A 16235-nucleotide genomic window follows, 5' to 3' on the forward strand; every position below is an offset into this window, starting at 1 on the left:
TCCATGGCTAATTTCCCTCCTACAAGTCACAGCAGTTAATTGACAGCAGAACTGTGGACGTAAAAAAATCACAAATAAGTGGTCAAAAAATTCTAGAGCTCAGGCTTGGAACTTATTTGTTAACATGGCTATGCTTTACATGACATATTTTAGCCCCCTACTAAATTATATTAGAAGTCTTCTAGATTGGCAAAAACTCAAGGCCAATGCCTAACGTTTCTGGAGTTCTAGAAGTCATTTATGCGATGCTGCTTCTTCTACATTAAGAAAGTTTGTTCAGTGATTTAGTGTATTTTAGGGTCTGTTCACCTGGAGTTTTATTGCATGGATTTTGAAGAGGATCGACTTGAAAATCAAAATCAAAGAGCATTTGAAACATTATTAAATGTGGATTTTTTTTAAGAGGATCCGCTCCAAAGTCTGTGTAAAAAACAAACTCTAGAAATAGAGTACCCTACAACATTATTTATCCCATTTACTATGAATATCATAAAAGAAAATTAAAATTGATGTTTCTCCATCAATCTCTCTTAAACAAAATAATAATAATAATAATAATAAATGATCAAAAAGTTGTATTTACAGTACTCCAAACAGTACTAATAAATGCTGCAGCTTGCCCTGTAGAAATCACACGCTTGTACAGCTTTAGCAAAGAAATTAAAAGTTATGGTTTTCAGAATATGTTGACCCAAACCAATTTTTTTTTAAAGATTTTTTTTTTGTTCTAGAAGAAATACCAGTATAAAATGCGAGTAAATGTATGTATTAATCCTTATTCAGTGAGCATTCTAAAGAATAGGTCATAGAAGTGTAGTTAATGTTAAAGAAGCACTCCTCCTCCCATAAAAGTTTTTATCCTCTTAATATATTGCAATCATCATATAATATTGCATTGCGTATTTACAATTGCTCATTTTGCCCTTCTACAAAAATAATTCTTCTCTTTTCTCTGCTCTATGTAGAAACAGGAAGTCTCCTTTTCCTTCATGAGTCATCTCCCTCTTCAACTCATGCCCCAGCTGCTCCCTCCTTCCCCTGTCAAGGACTTTTGCAGTGACTCATGAGTCATGCAGGGAAAATTTACCTCCTGTTCCTACATAGAGCTTAGAAGGATTCAGCCTGTTCATTTTTAATCCCGTGATGTCTTGGACCTAATGGTAAAGAGAATAATTAGCTGGCTAGAAGGGCAAAATAAGCAATTTTAAGTACACAGAGTTATATAATATGATGACTGCAATCTATTAAGTGTGTCAATATATAATCAGTAGACCAGGGGACTGAGCACTCCCATTAGCCATTCATTGGACAATCACAGTTAGGAAGAGTTTTAATAGGTCAATCATTCATTCTCTGTGTGATGTCATTCAATGTCAATGAGGCTAACAGAGATGGTTCTGTAAAATTGTGGGACACTCTGCTTCTCGTGTTTGGCAGGTTTCCAGTGATCATATTTTTTCAACTTTATGGGTATTGTACTAATACGAAATTATCACCTCAGAATATTAGTCTTGGTTGGTGGTTGAACATAGAGATTGAATAGAATGGGAGTGCGAATGTTCAACTACCAATTGGTTCTGAGAAAAGACATTGGACCTCAGTTCTGAAATCAGTGGGGGATCTAAAGGTTCAATGCTCCGACAGATTGGCAATTATTGGTTATGCAGTGGATATGGGATATCTTAGTATTACAGCCATTTTAGTGGACGCTATATTTAGATAACTTGATTTAATAAATAATGTGATAAATAGATACGGTAATCTGTAAATTACTTTATTAGAGATGATCGAATCTTTTGAAATTTCAATTTGCCAGCCTTGGTGAATTTATGCTTAAAAATTGATTCATGGCAAATAAATTTGCTTTGAATTGCTGGAACTCCATTTGCCCTGAAAAGACTAATATTCTGAGGTCTCCTAGGACTGTAACCAATCCCTTTGTAAGCCCTTCTTCATAACTGTTTTTTCACACACACACACACACTCGCACACATACAGACACACACACATATACAAACACAAATACTGCAGAGATTTTTTACCTTTTCTTCCTATTTCTTTTGCTAAACTGTGAGGTAGATTCACCTCAAAGTGGCTGTTGTGCTGCATTCCTGGCCCCAGCTTTTATACAGGCTACACAATTTTTTTATTATACAGTACAGACCAAAAGATTGGACACACCTTCTAATTTAAAGGTTTTTCTGTATTTTCATGACTATGAAAATTGTACATTCACACTGAAGGCATCAAAACTATGAATTAACACATATGGAATTATATACTTAACAATAAAGTGTGAAACAAACTGAAAATATGTCTTATATTCTAGGTTCTTAAAGTAGCCACCTTTTGCTTTGATGACTGTTTTGCACACTCTTGGCCTTCTCTTGATGAGCCAAGAGGTAGTCACTGGAAATGGTTTTCACTTCACGGGTGTGCCCTGTCAGGTTTAATAAGTGGGATTTCTTGCCTTATAAATGGGGTTGGGACCATCAGCTGTGTTGTGCAGAAGTCTGCTGGATACACAACTGATAGTCCTACTGAATAGACTGTTAGAATTTGTATTATGGCAAGAAAAAAGCAGCTAAGTAAAGAAAAACGAGTGGCCATCATTACTTTAAGAAATGAAGGTCAGTCAGTCCGAAAAATTAGGCAAACTTTGAAAGTGTCCCCAAGTGCAGTTGCAAAAACCATCAAGCGCTACAAAGAAACTGGCTCACATAAGGACCGCCCCAGGAAAGGAAGAGCAAGAGTCACCTCTGCTTCTGAGGATAAGTTTATCCGAATCACCAGCCTCAGAAATCGCAGGTAAACAGCAGCTCAGATTAGAGTCCAGGTCAATGCCACACAGAGTTCAAGCAGCAGACACATCTCTCCAACAACTGTTAAGAGGAGACTCTGTGCAGCAGGCCTTCATGGTAAAATAGCTGCTAGGACACCACTGCTAAGGACAGGCAACAAGCAGAAGAGACTTATTTGGGCTACAGAACACAAGGAATGGACATTAGACCAGTGGAAATCGGTGCTTTGGTCTGATGAGTCCAAATTTGAGATCTTTGGTTACAACCACCGTGTCTTTGTGCGACGCAGAAAAGGTGAGCAAATGGACTCTACATGCCTGGTTCCCACTGTGAAGCATGGAGGAGGAGGTGTGAAGGTGTGGGGGTGCTTTGCTGGTGACACTGTTGGGGATTTATTCAAAATTAAAGGCATACTGAACCAGCATGGCTACCACAGCATCTTGCAGCGGCATGCTATTCCATCCGGTTTGCGTTTAGTTGGACCATCATTTATTTTTCAACAGGACAATGACCCCAAACACACCTCCAGGCTGTGTAAGGGCTATTTGACCAAGGATGAGAGTGATGGGGTGCTACGCCAGATGACCTGGCCTGCACAGTCACCAGACCTGAACCCAATCGAGATGGTTAGGGGTGAGCTGGACTGCAGAGTGAAGGCAAAAGGGCCAACGTGTACTAAGCATCTCTGGGAACTCCTTCAAGATTGTTGGAAGACCATTTCCAGTGACTACCTCTTGAAGCTCATCAAGAGAATGCCAAGAGTGTGCAAAGCAGTCATCAAAGCAAAAGGTGGCTACTTTGAAGAACCTAGAATATAAGACATATTTTCAGTTGTTTCGCAATTTTTTGTTAAGTATATAATTCCACATGTGTTAATTCATAGTTTTGATGCCTTCAGTGTGAATGTACAATTTTTATAGTCATGAACATACAGAAAAATCTTTAAATGAGAAGGTGTGTCCAAACTTTTGGTCTGTACTGTATATATATATATATATATATTTTTTTTTTTTATTTACAAATGATGCCTTTTCCTTCAAAAATGACTCCAAATTGCTGGCCTTTTGTATTTCCTTTCTGTGTATTTGGCTGTAAACTGCTTCTTGACAAGAGTGAGCCATCTCTAGTCTAGCAGCAGTGAAGCTCAGCAGGTAACAGAAAGTGATGTTAGGTATTTGCCTCTCTGTTCCTGCCCTCCAGTCTGACAACCTACACACAGGCATAACAGGGAGGCAGGCTTCCAGTTTAGACATGCACAGCAGGTGAAATGTTAATCATGTGGTGAGAGCATAGGATGTTCCAGCTCACATAGTGCTGAATAGTGATGAAAACTAACTGTTCACCAAAGAAGAATAGATGGGAAGTTGCACAGCATGACAATTGTGACAGTTCCTGTACAAATTAGACTGTTGTTCGCAGCAAAAAAACACAGTTTTGCTTTGTTATGTGAGATGAGAGTAGCAAGACCATGCTTTTCTACAGGCTTAGTGAGAAAGAACTGGTACGCCTGGGATGTCACCTGCTCTAGTCTAGTAAATAGATATTTTTTAAAAAATGCAAGCAGCAGTCATCCATATGTCTAAGGCAGTAGAAGAAGGTAGAATAATTTCCAACACTGAGTCATTCAAATAGATGGTTATACAATGAATAGACAGAAAAGTTGGCCTGTGAAAAATAATACTACTTTAGATAGCACATCCAGCTAGCCATATGGTACGGGATGAAGCAGGCTTATGGCTTACATCCTGAATGAAATCTTTAAAGAGATGAAAGCTTCACCAGAGATAAGTATCTTCCTTTTTAGGTCATGCTTGGCAAGATTGCATTAATGTAGATGACCTTTTCTTCCAAAGCTAGTTATATGATTCAGATTTTAGAAGTTATCCATATACAGCTAAAGCCTAAGATCCCATTCTCAAAGACATCTTGAGGCAGGTGGTAAAATGCCAATTTCCAGTCTCTGAATATATGTGGACTTCATGGTGGACATCAAGGAGTGCGAAAATGTGTCATACGTTTTAGGTAGAACTTAGACATTTGTACAGGCATAGATAAAGATGGTGATTCATAAGCTCAGTTGGAAGAAAAAAAGCTTGTAGTCCAAAGGCAGCCCTTATTAAATATGGATAAGCCATCAAGTTTTTATATACGAGAAGATAAATAAATGGATGACATTCCCAGCCATGGTGGTTTTCATGTTTTTCTAATGAATGAAATCGCAGAACTGGACTGTGGATGTGGGGAGATTTATAAAAGCAGCTTTAAATGTTTAGACTGTTCACATGGGAACAAAGAATAAAACAGAAAGGCCCAGAATAACTGCAAGAGGAGAACTTCAGAAGAGTCATCTACCATGCCAGTAAGACATTTGCTGGCCATCATGATGACTCTGGATGATTAATACTGTTGGGGTACACCTTGCTGTGGTGGGATGGCTTTTACTTTTTTTGATGAAAACAATGTTAACTACCGTATATACTCAAGTATAAGCCAACTTTTTCAGCCCATTTTTTAGGCTGAAAAAGCCCCCCCTCGTCTTATACTCGCATATATACTCGAGTTTATACATAGTCCGGTGGTGGATAGTAGGGGGAAGTTGCAGCGGTGGAGGAGCGGGGCACACGCAGTAGTCGGCTGCCACAGCTACCACGTGTGCCCACTGCTAAAGGGAAATAAATATTCACCCTTCTCCATTCCCATGGTAGTGGAGAGGGGTGAATATTAATTTCTTTAATAGCGTGCACATACTGTCAGCAGTGCCGCAGCTACCACTGCGGCTCAGTGATCCTCTGTGCCCATGGGTGTGGAGAAGGGTGAATATGCATTCTCTTTAGTAGCGGGCACAAAAGATAGCTGAGCTGCAGCGGGAGCTGTGGCGCTGCTCACACTGTGCGCACGCCATTAAAGAACAGGAATATTCCTTCTCCACGCCCATTTTCCCGGCATGGAGATGAGTGAATATCCCCGCAGCTCACTTCGGCGTCTGAGGGCACATGGCAGTGACGTCATACGCTGCTCAGACACAGAGGCGAGCTGCCGCTGGCAAAACAGGAACAACGCTGGAGCATAGGGGAGAAAAGTGAGTATGTGTGTTTATTTTTTTTATATGTGTGATGGGGTCCATGCAATCCATGATAGGGGGGGCATACATACCAGGATTGAGAAGAGGGGGGAATCCATACCAGGATTGGGTCTGAGGGGGCCAAGTCTATCAGGATTTGGGATGAGGGGGCCATACATACCATCATTGGGGGTGAGGGGGCTATGCATACCAGGATTGGGGATGATGGGTGCCATGTGTACCAGGATTGGGGATGAAGGGTGCCATACATAACCAGGATTGGGGATGAGGGGTGCCATACAGACCAGGATTGATGATGAGGGGTGCCATACATACCAGGATTGGGGATTAGGGGCCCATGCATACTAGGATTGGGGATGAGGGGTGCCATGCATACCAGGATTGAGGATGATGGGGCCATGCATACCAGGATTGGGGATGAGGGGGCCATGCATACCAGGATTGGGAATGAGTGGGCAATACTTACCAGGATGGGGAAATTTACCAGTATCTGCTGCATTTCCCACCCTAGGCTTATACTCAAGGTATTAAGTTTTCCCAGTTTTTTGTGGTGAAATTAGGTGCCTCGGCTTATATTCGCGTCGGCTTATACTCGAGTATATATGGTAAGTACCCTATGTTATTTACATGTATTTTTACTCTTCATTTACTTTCTACAGGGGATTTGCTCATTTTGTTTTTATCCTTGGTTATGTTCGTTAAATGGTCACAGTGTGAATGCACACCTATGCATTGCACTTATACCAACATATGCCCTGGCTTAATTTTTTTAGATTTTGGTTTACTTTTTTGTACTTTGTACAAGCCTCCCCCTTTTTGGGCTGTTCGTTTTGTTTACATAGCTTTCCACAGGCAGGTGTCTGAACAGTCGGGACCCATGTCCTTCTCTGCACTATTTTTACATCTGCTGACACATAGTGAGGTGAACTACAAGAGTTATGTACCTTCCCGATTGGACTATACCTTGATGTGGTGGGATGGCTTTTATGTTTTTTTGATCAAAACAATGATAACTAAGTACTCTATGTTATTTACCTGTATTACTTCTATTTTTTTACTTACTATAGGGTATTTGCTCAATTTTTTTTTCTTGGGTTCTGCTGGTTAAGACTGTTGCCTAATGGCTCTGGGTTCGTGAGTTTACATTTGACAAAGGATCCACATTTTACTAATGCCGCATACATATGTCCATGTGTCATGTTTCAAGCACAGACCATAAGGCACAGACTATCCGCTGGTTTCCTTACCCCACCTTGACTGTCTTATAGACACATTATGAGGCTGTCAAGTTTGGGTCAGGAAACCAGCAGAGAGTCTGTACTCGAACTCGCATATGTGTGAACGCAGAATTTGGTGTGTGAGTCCAAAAAGCTAGGTGACCCTAATATGTGATTGATATACAGAGATTAGGGATGGTAGTTGATCTGAGTGGTAAAAATCTCAGTATCTAGCATCAGAATTCTGTAAGTTGACATTTTTTAAGAAATGTGAAATAAAAATTAATAATTTAAGACCTGCCAATAGAAAACATTGGCAAGAGTCTATAACCTTTGGACCTTTGCCATTACAAGTATCCATACACATGAGATAATTGTCAGCCAAATGTTCGTTCAGCTGACAATGACCAACAACCACATAAATATGAATACTTAGCTTAGCTCAGCATTTATGTGGTAGAGAGGGGAAAGCCGCTGTCAGACACCTCTGGCAGTGTCTTACCTCCCTTGTAAGCAAAAGGATCGGACAATTGAAATTCCTGTAGGGGAAAGTTTGGATGACTCCATATAAATGGGTGATTGGCTATTCTGCCTATATAGGCTGGTTTCATCTAATTAGGGTCTTTTCATCTAATCATCTTATCATCGGCTTTTCATTTAGGGTCTCCACCTTAATATTTCTTACATCATAAATTTAATGTAACAAAAAGTTTTTTGTTAAAGAAGTTGGCCACTACTTTTTATGATTGCCCCAATCGATGGACCCTGTGCCCCTAAGTGTTTTTCTACTTGCCTCCAGCTGTCCTTCTTGCCTGTGAGAGGCGCTATCGCTCTCCGCTCACAGGCATCACGTGACCCCCGGATGCAGCCGGCTCTGACATCCGCTGATGTCACGTCAAGTTCCGGCTGCAGCCGGGGGTGATGTATTTCTTCATTCCACTGTGGATGCTGGGCTGTGGGCGGGGTTACCCCGCGTGTTACACCCAGCACCCACTGTGCGCTTTCCCTCTCCCCATTCATTGGGAAAGCGTGCGGTGGATGCTGGGGGTGACGCATAGGGTAACCCCGCCCACAGCCCATCAGCCACCGCGGGGACCACGTCACTGATGTCACACTTCACTTGACATGACATCAGCAGTGGGTCACGTGATGCCTGTGAGTGATCAAGGATAGCGCCGCTCACAGGCAAGAAGGACAGCAGGAGGTAATTAGAAAAACACTTAGGGGTACAGGGTCCATCGATTGGGGCAATCATAAAAAGTAGTGGCCAACTCCTTTAAATATACCCATTCCTATGATGGAGTGGTAGTATCTCACTTTCTATTGTTCCCTTATAGGTTGGGGGTCTCTTCCGGTTTTGAGTCTGCACAAACCAAGAACATCTGTGTTATATTTTGGGGTAGGTCATCTATACCCCAACCACTATATAGACAAACGAAAGGTAAGCTGTCACCAGAATTTCTCACCCCAAACTATTTATTTCTGTATGTGGTTCTTTCAAAGAAAAGCCAAGCAATACCTTTACATAGCCAGTCCGTTCTTCCATTACAGTGGTTGAACTGAAGAGCTATATATAAATCAGATGCATCTGTCACTCCAGTTCTGTTTCCTGTCTAGGGCCGCCACCTCCTTCTTGACTAACATCGACTTTGACTGAAGCAACACAGCATAAAAACTATCAGTCAAGCAGGAGGAGCAGACACTGGGTGGGGAATAGAGCTAGAGTGACCAAGGCCTCAAATCTACCATAGCTCTTCAGCCTCAGTCACTCTAGCTCTATTCCCCACCCAGTGTCTGCTCCTCCTGTTTGACTGATTCTATGCTGTTTGGCTTCAGTCAAAGGAGATGTTAGTCAAGAAGGAGTTGGCGGCCCTAGACAGGAAACAGAACTGGAGTGACAGATGCATCAGATTTATATATAGCTCTTCAGTATTAATTGTATATCAATTCAAATGCTGATTTCTCTGTAACGGAGGAAAGGTATTGTTGTACTTGTCTTTGAAAGAGTTACATGAGCATGTTCATAGTTTGTGGTGTGAAACCCTGCTGACAGATTCCCTGTAATTTGACAGGCTGAGCTGCCAGCCAACTACCATCTCTCCTGACCTCTTATGCATGTCTGTTTGGTTTCTCCGAGCATGCATATGTCCTCTCTGCGGAGAGAAGAGTTAGTTGCTGCCAGTCACCTCTGTCAGCATCTTATCTTCCTGCAGACAAGGGGATTTGGAGTTGATAATCAACATATCCAATCCTTCTCTCCACTGAATTTTGTATGGTAAAAGTATTCAATTCATGTTACTTTAAAGACATTAAGGGAGATCTGTTTAGGATTCTCTGGATTATTAAGAGAAAAATAAAATGGATACACAATTGTGTAATAATTGTAATAAATTTTGGTCATATTTCTGTTACTAAATATAATGTTGGATGTAACAATGTGCAATTAAATGAAAAGAAATGGAGATACTGACCATACACCACCACTGTAGCTGATGCACTCCGCCTTTTAGCGACAATATTGGATGCCATACATGTGTAGTTTCCAGAATCGGACAGACGTGCGTGTCTTATGATAAGGTTGTGATCTGCCCTGGTGTCAATATTTTCGTCCTGTTGGGCATCAATTGGTTCTTCATTTTTAAACCATTCAACCTGAAATACATCATTAGAAAAAAGAAGTTAATTGAAGCATTCCTGGTCAGCAGACAGTAGTTGTCATTGATTGTTCATATACATTTTACATATTTCTTCACATAGATGTCAACGCCATTGCATTTAATGAGATACTTACTTTAATTAGTGTTATATTTTAAGCTACCTATAGAAAAATTACAGCTGCCCGACACAAGCACAACCAGATACATTTGCCTTGACCACATAGCTTTCTAAAAAAAGAGTAGCTACCAGACTCCTTGGTTAGCGCTTATCTCATGCATTCACAGATCAATCCTCTAAGATGTTACTTTGCTGTTCTAGTTGATCTGCAGAATATTTTAGTGCTACACAAATACAAATTATTATCATTATAACATAAGTGGTGGATAAAGGGGTCCAGGATTGTCTTGTACAATTACAGCAGAGCAGATCTGTTGAGTTATCATCTTGGCAATATTTTGAGATGTCCTCTTTTGGAGATTCAAAAGTGCAGTGCTAATTTTTTTTGCAAAAGCCCTCCTTTATATCAAACCTCTTGATGCTCTCTCTTCCCTTCCCACAAATGTGCATCTGGATACTGAGGCCCAGTCTAATCATAAAGCATCTTGGCACCACACAAAAAAAAACTCTAGATGGTATTTCTACTGAGAAGTTCTTAGAGGCCAATTGCCTGCTGCAGAAGTTTCTCTTCTTTTGGCTGAAGTGCATCTTTCAATTTGTAATGTTGTGTTAGACCAATCCACATAATAGAGATATTATTTTGATGTGATTTTGACCCAGGTGCCAGATCACAGTTACAATGTTCCTAATTTTATTGGTACACAGTGGTCATATTTGCCAACTGCCTCGGAAATTTTGGATGATGCCTGTAAATGAAGTAGATCTTCTTAAAGGTGCTGTCTGGTGAAAACAAGTTATTATCTATCCACAGGATGGGTGATAACTTTTAGATCATAGGAGGTCCGACCACTGGGACCCTCACTGATTGTCAGTATGGGGCATTTTTATTCTTGTTAGAATGGAGCGGCAGTGCGACTGCTCTACAATTATACCATTTTATACCTGTTGGGCTGCCATCCGCTTCGCTCAGCTTTTTGTGCCAGAAAATAAATGGAGTGGTGGTCAAGCATCTAACCTACCACTCCATTTTGTAACAGGGATAAAAGTTCCCCCTCCTGCTAATCATATTGGTCCCACCTGTTGCCCCCCATTGATCAGTAAGTTATCACCTATCCCCTAGATAACTGATTAGCTGTTTTCATCTCTTTAACTCTTGGAAGATTTGGCAAATCTCTGGGTCTCTTGAAATCTCTTGGCAAGCAATGTTTCTTGAAGGTTTTTGTGGGTGGTGCCCGGATGCTTCAACATTAGGCTACAGTTGAGAAATCTGGGTGTGATAGGGTAGGTCTTTAAAGGGTTAATACATGAATAAATGTGGTGTCATGTCAGTCCATTTGTTCTAGTGGAGCGGCTTCTAATAAATGGGGTAAGTCTTTAAATCCCAAGTCTGAAAAAAAATATCCGGGAAAAATAAATGTATAAAAAGGTAGTGCCAATTGCTTATCACCAATTCAGCAAATAGCAAGCTCAATGGCAACTGAGCTGGTTTTGCAGATATCCTTTCCCAACTTAGTCAGGGGTAGGTCCCCGTTATTCAATTCCAATGTCTCCATATGCAGAATACTTGAGATGTAACAATTGAATGAAGGGGATGTACCCAAGTGTTATCTGTGATTCAATTGGGATGAGAGATCAGCGGAACCAGCTTAGTTCACATTAACCTGTTATTTCCTGAATTTAGAATCGATGGTGGATGATTGGATTTTGGACATTTAGCATTCCCTAATTTGGAAATGATTTGTACTTGTTTTTTGTTAAGGTCTACAAAGGAGCCTGGTTATAAAAAAAACAACCACAATCTTTCTGAGGTATGACAATGCTATCAGCAGCTTCCAATCCAGTATCTGGGGTGACCTGTGGGAGGGATTGAGAGACAGTCTTAAAGGGAACCTGCCACCAGGTTTTCCCAATATAAAATATGGCCACCACCTTTAAAGCCTTTTTTACAGCATTCTAATAAGCTGTTTGCAAGTTTCCAAGCTTCTCTACATAGCACCACAGACAATATATACCGAGGTGCCGAAGCAAGAAATACTACGAATGTATGGCCAATATATTGAAAATAGAAAATCACTTTACTGAGAAAAACTTTTTTTAAAGAGATCATTAAAGTCATACGGGACTTCGGTGGCACAACATATGTCAAAAAGAAATTACACATAGATAATTAAAACATACTTAAGAACAGACACCAGGTGTCGCCACAGGGTGCAGATATCACATCCATCATTATATTCAATTGCATTTATATCACACAAGGGGACACTGTGATTATTGTATGTATATTCATATATATGGGGGCTGGAAGGAGGTATCATAACAAGGTATACATGGCCACAAATAGAGCCTCACTTATGGACCTAAACCTAAAATCCACCCGCCATAGATGTAAATAACTCACAGAACATATATCAAAAAAAAGAGAGAAAACATGATTCATCTTGTGTAAACATAGAAGCTGCACGCTGTGTGGCTCCCCGACGCGCGTTTCGGCGCTCCTGCCTTTGTCAAGGGGATGACACCTGGTGTCTGTTCTTAAGTATGTTTTAATTATCTATGTGTAATTTCTTTTTGACATATGTTGTGCCACCGAAGTCCCTTATGACTTTAATGATCTCCTTAAAAAAAGTTTTTCTCAATAAAGTGATTTTCTATTTTCAATATATTGGCCATACATTCGTAGTATTTCTTGCTTCGGCACCTCGGTATTTATTGTTTTGTATACGAATGGCCTGAGATATATTGTCCTAAGAGTAGGTTGTAGTATGGAGATTATTCAGATATTTATGATATATATACATAGCAACCTGACACTCGGGTCTAATCTTCCTTCTGATAGCACCACAGACAGTATGGTCCGGTCCGATAGGGGTCTCTGGTCTTGATCCAGTGCCTCCCCGCTTCCTATCATTGCCTTCCTCCCTGCTTCTTGTGGATGACACGTCCTATGTCATCAATACAGTGTCTCACAATCACGCTCCTGCGTAGGTACCCTACTCTATGCCCTGCCGAGGGTAGAGCAAAGTACTGTAATGTACATGCGTCAAGAAAGGACAAAGAGCGCCGATGACCCAGAAATAAAGCCAGTTTATGTGCACTACAATACTCTCAGCAGGGCAGAGAGAAGTGCATCTGCACAGGAGCGTGATGGGGGACCCTGTGTGAATGGCATAGGATGCGTCATCCACATGAAGCAGGGAAGAAGGACAGTGACTCTGGGAAGACAGGATCAAGGCCAAGGACATCCATCGGGCAGGATTGCACCATCTATGGGTATAATGAAAGGGCTTTTTGTGCTATGGGGAAGGACTTGGGGGTCATACATACATACAGATTACTAGATTACTATAAAAGGATCTTCTAAAGTGGTGGCCATACTTTACTTTATATTGAGAAAATCTGGTGACAGGTTCCCTTTAACTCCCAATGCGCTAAATGGGTTACATTGGGTAGCCAAGCAAGCTAAGGGATACCTAAGCAACCTCAGAAATGTGCAATTCTAGCTTTCTAGTAGTCTCATATTTCTAATTCATAGTTAGAAATTGAAGGTGTTAAGAGAAATATAGCTGTGCAAGATGTAGAACAACAAAAGCAGGAACTGCAAATAGAGCAATATTGGAAGTGACGGTATCATATAGAGTAAATATAGCCGGTCAATGCGGGGTCAGACTGAAAGCATTTCAAGGTCTTGATGATGCTTTATACTATTCTGTTTTATGGCCCATTTTGTGGGAATGAAGATGTAATGCCCGATTTTTATAGCAGTCATCAATGTTAACAATTCTTATAACACTTTGGCCAGGTTTCAACGACAGGTACAGTATCAGAATCTTAAAAGCAAGAGGCATTCGATGGCCAAGAGGGAAGAAGCCAGTCCATAAATTAGGCAGAATTATCCACTTTTTTCGTACCCATCTGTGCTAGCTATATGAAGAACTGTTTACATGACATATTTGTCAGATTTTATAACTTTACATTTAATTCCAAAGGATTCTAGGTATATTTCACAGCACATTCCCTGTGGTTTTGTTGAAGTCAGAAGTGGATAAAACCCATTACTCCTTTTAGACATGAAGACCCGTGGAATTGACACTTTGCTAGGTAAAGACTTCATGAAGCAGAACCGTTCCTGACAGCTCGGTTTCCCAAGACATTTAGCTGCAGATAGAGGACTCGCTGCGAAGACCTTTCAAATGGTCAATTCACTAGTCGCAATGGCCCATATGATTATAATTAAAATAGCTTAGGGAGACAGTGGCCTTTAAGATTTGTAAAAAAAAAATAATGACACATGGAGCTCTGCTATATATTTATGTGTATGTTCAGTGAAAGACTAAATGGAGTCCGGACTGGAAGTAAAAGGGAAGCCTTCAGATCCTGGTCTTCACTGCTTTTTTTCAGTGTTTTGGGTAAAGGACAGGAAATTTTGTGAGTGTACTTTCAACAAAATTGAACCCACGGTCAAGACCAAAAAAACACTTTTATCATAAGTTCCTCATGACCATGTCCTTGAAACCATGCGTGTAATGTGGATTAGCTGTGACAGGACCTAGGTGACCGAGCAGCAGACTATAACGTGAAGAATTTGCATAAAAGAGTAACTATGCTCACAATTTTGTTTTCAATATTCTGCCCAGCATTTAAAGTTAGGACAATTTGCAGGGCAATTTATTGGGCGATTTCACATTATTTTTGCAGAAAAATCACAACAAAGTGGCCCAGAAGCAACTGCTTTTCCCCAGTGTCATTGTCTGTCTTCTCTTGTATTAACTCATGATCCGTACTACATTTGTATGTACTTGGTGAATGGATTCTGGCTGTGGAAGGGCCAGCACCTTAGGAATGTGTTCAGTCGCGAGCTATGTCCCGTGGTCACGTTATTTCCCAAAATCTCTCTCACTCTATGGCTAAGAGTAGGGTATGTGTGGAACGCCCTTTCCATTCATGTACTGGTAGAAGTGGATTTTTGCATTTCTTTCCATCCAAGAAGGCCATTCCACACCTAGCCTACTAATAGCCTGACGAAGGATACATTACCTAAAACGTTGCAATGCTTCAAACTGGGCTGTTCTAATTTTTTTTTAGATATGAGGGTAGAAGAATAAAAAACTTTCGAAAAAAATAATTCCTTTTATTCTTGGTGTGCTATACCTGAATAGACAATTTATTTTCTGATGAATTAAGGAGTAATGTGGTCTTCTCTAGTGGAATAAGCACTAAATCTCTTCTTTGCAAAGTAAATTGAATGTTCATCAGTTCACCTTTGGTCTATGTGACTGCAGACTTGTGAATACTCACATCACGCACACTGCACACTGATAATAATGATAATTAAGCATACAGGGGGGGATTTAGGTGAATAATAAGCACATAGGTGGGGATTGCTCGGCATCCCTCCAAGCCTGTTCAAAATAGAATTGATTAAACACTTTTCTCTGCAATCAGACCTCTACTATGGGCCATACAGGTAGGTGTAGATTTACTTTTCTATACCCTGTATGGACATAGTAGAGGTCTGATATCTCCAAAGTGGTGACAGATTCCCTTTAAAAGGATAAAAACTTTGATGGGAGGAGGACTGCTTCTTTAAGTGTCTCGTATATTTATGTTCAGGTTCAAATATACTTTTCATAACCCATTCTACCACTCCAGTAAAGGACACCTGTGTATTTTTCTATATACTGTACCTGTGCAATATTCAACTTGTACTGCTTCATTTTCCTTATTAAGTTTTAATTTCCCTTGAGTCAACCTCCCAATATCAGGGTAATACAGCCACGTGTCCATGTGCATGAATCCTTAGTATTTTGAATACTAATCATGGTATTATAAAATAATCACTCATAATTATTGGCTGCATCACATATTCATAATGGAAAAATTATAGAGCATTGTATCTCTGAGCAACAATCCTTATACCCAGTACTCTTTAAAGAGAACCTGTCAGATGATTCATGCTGCCCAAACCACAGGTACCATGAATCAGAGCCTGTCTGCACAATTACAGCCAGGTATATTTCTCTCTGAAATGATCCGGTGTTTCAGATAAAATATACTTTGAAGATCTGGCTGGGGACTATAGCCAGAAAAGAGAGTCGTCTGGTGCTATCCTCTGATAGATTTTCCCAGTGCTGCTGCAGGTGATTGACAGGTCACTCCTGTGTGTGTTCATAACAAGAGACCTGTCAATCACCTGTAATGGGAGAAGCCAGAGTCGGCACAAGACTAGTCTGATCTTTAGTTATGGTTTCCGGTTGGATCTTCAAACTATATTTTCTGTGAAACACAAGGAGCATTTCAAAGGAAAATATATAACTGGCTGCAATCGTGCAGCCAGGCTTTGATTCATGCCCATGGTTT

At 40.5% G+C, this 16235-nt stretch overlaps 1 protein-coding gene across 3 annotated transcripts in view; it reads right to left on the reverse strand.

The window, feature by feature from the left end:
* Window positions 1–16235, reverse strand: part of UNC5D (unc-5 netrin receptor D) — a 1016051-nt gene that overhangs the window by 401277 nt on the left and 598539 nt on the right. For all 3 annotated transcript variants that reach the window (XM_073653557.1, XM_073653558.1, XM_073653559.1), the window contains exon 5: window positions 9572–9752. In XM_073653557.1, coding sequence (XP_073509658.1) covers window positions 9572–9752 — 181 coding nt within the window. The remainder of the gene's footprint in view (window positions 1–9571; window positions 9753–16235) is intronic.

Source organism: Phyllobates terribilis, unplaced genomic scaffold (assembly GCF_046119375.1).
Source record: "Phyllobates terribilis strain yellow unplaced genomic scaffold, ASM4611937v1 Scaffold_11__3_contigs__length_659146591, whole genome shotgun sequence".
In the NCBI taxonomy this organism is placed as follows: domain Eukaryota; kingdom Metazoa; phylum Chordata; class Amphibia; order Anura; family Dendrobatidae; genus Phyllobates; species Phyllobates terribilis.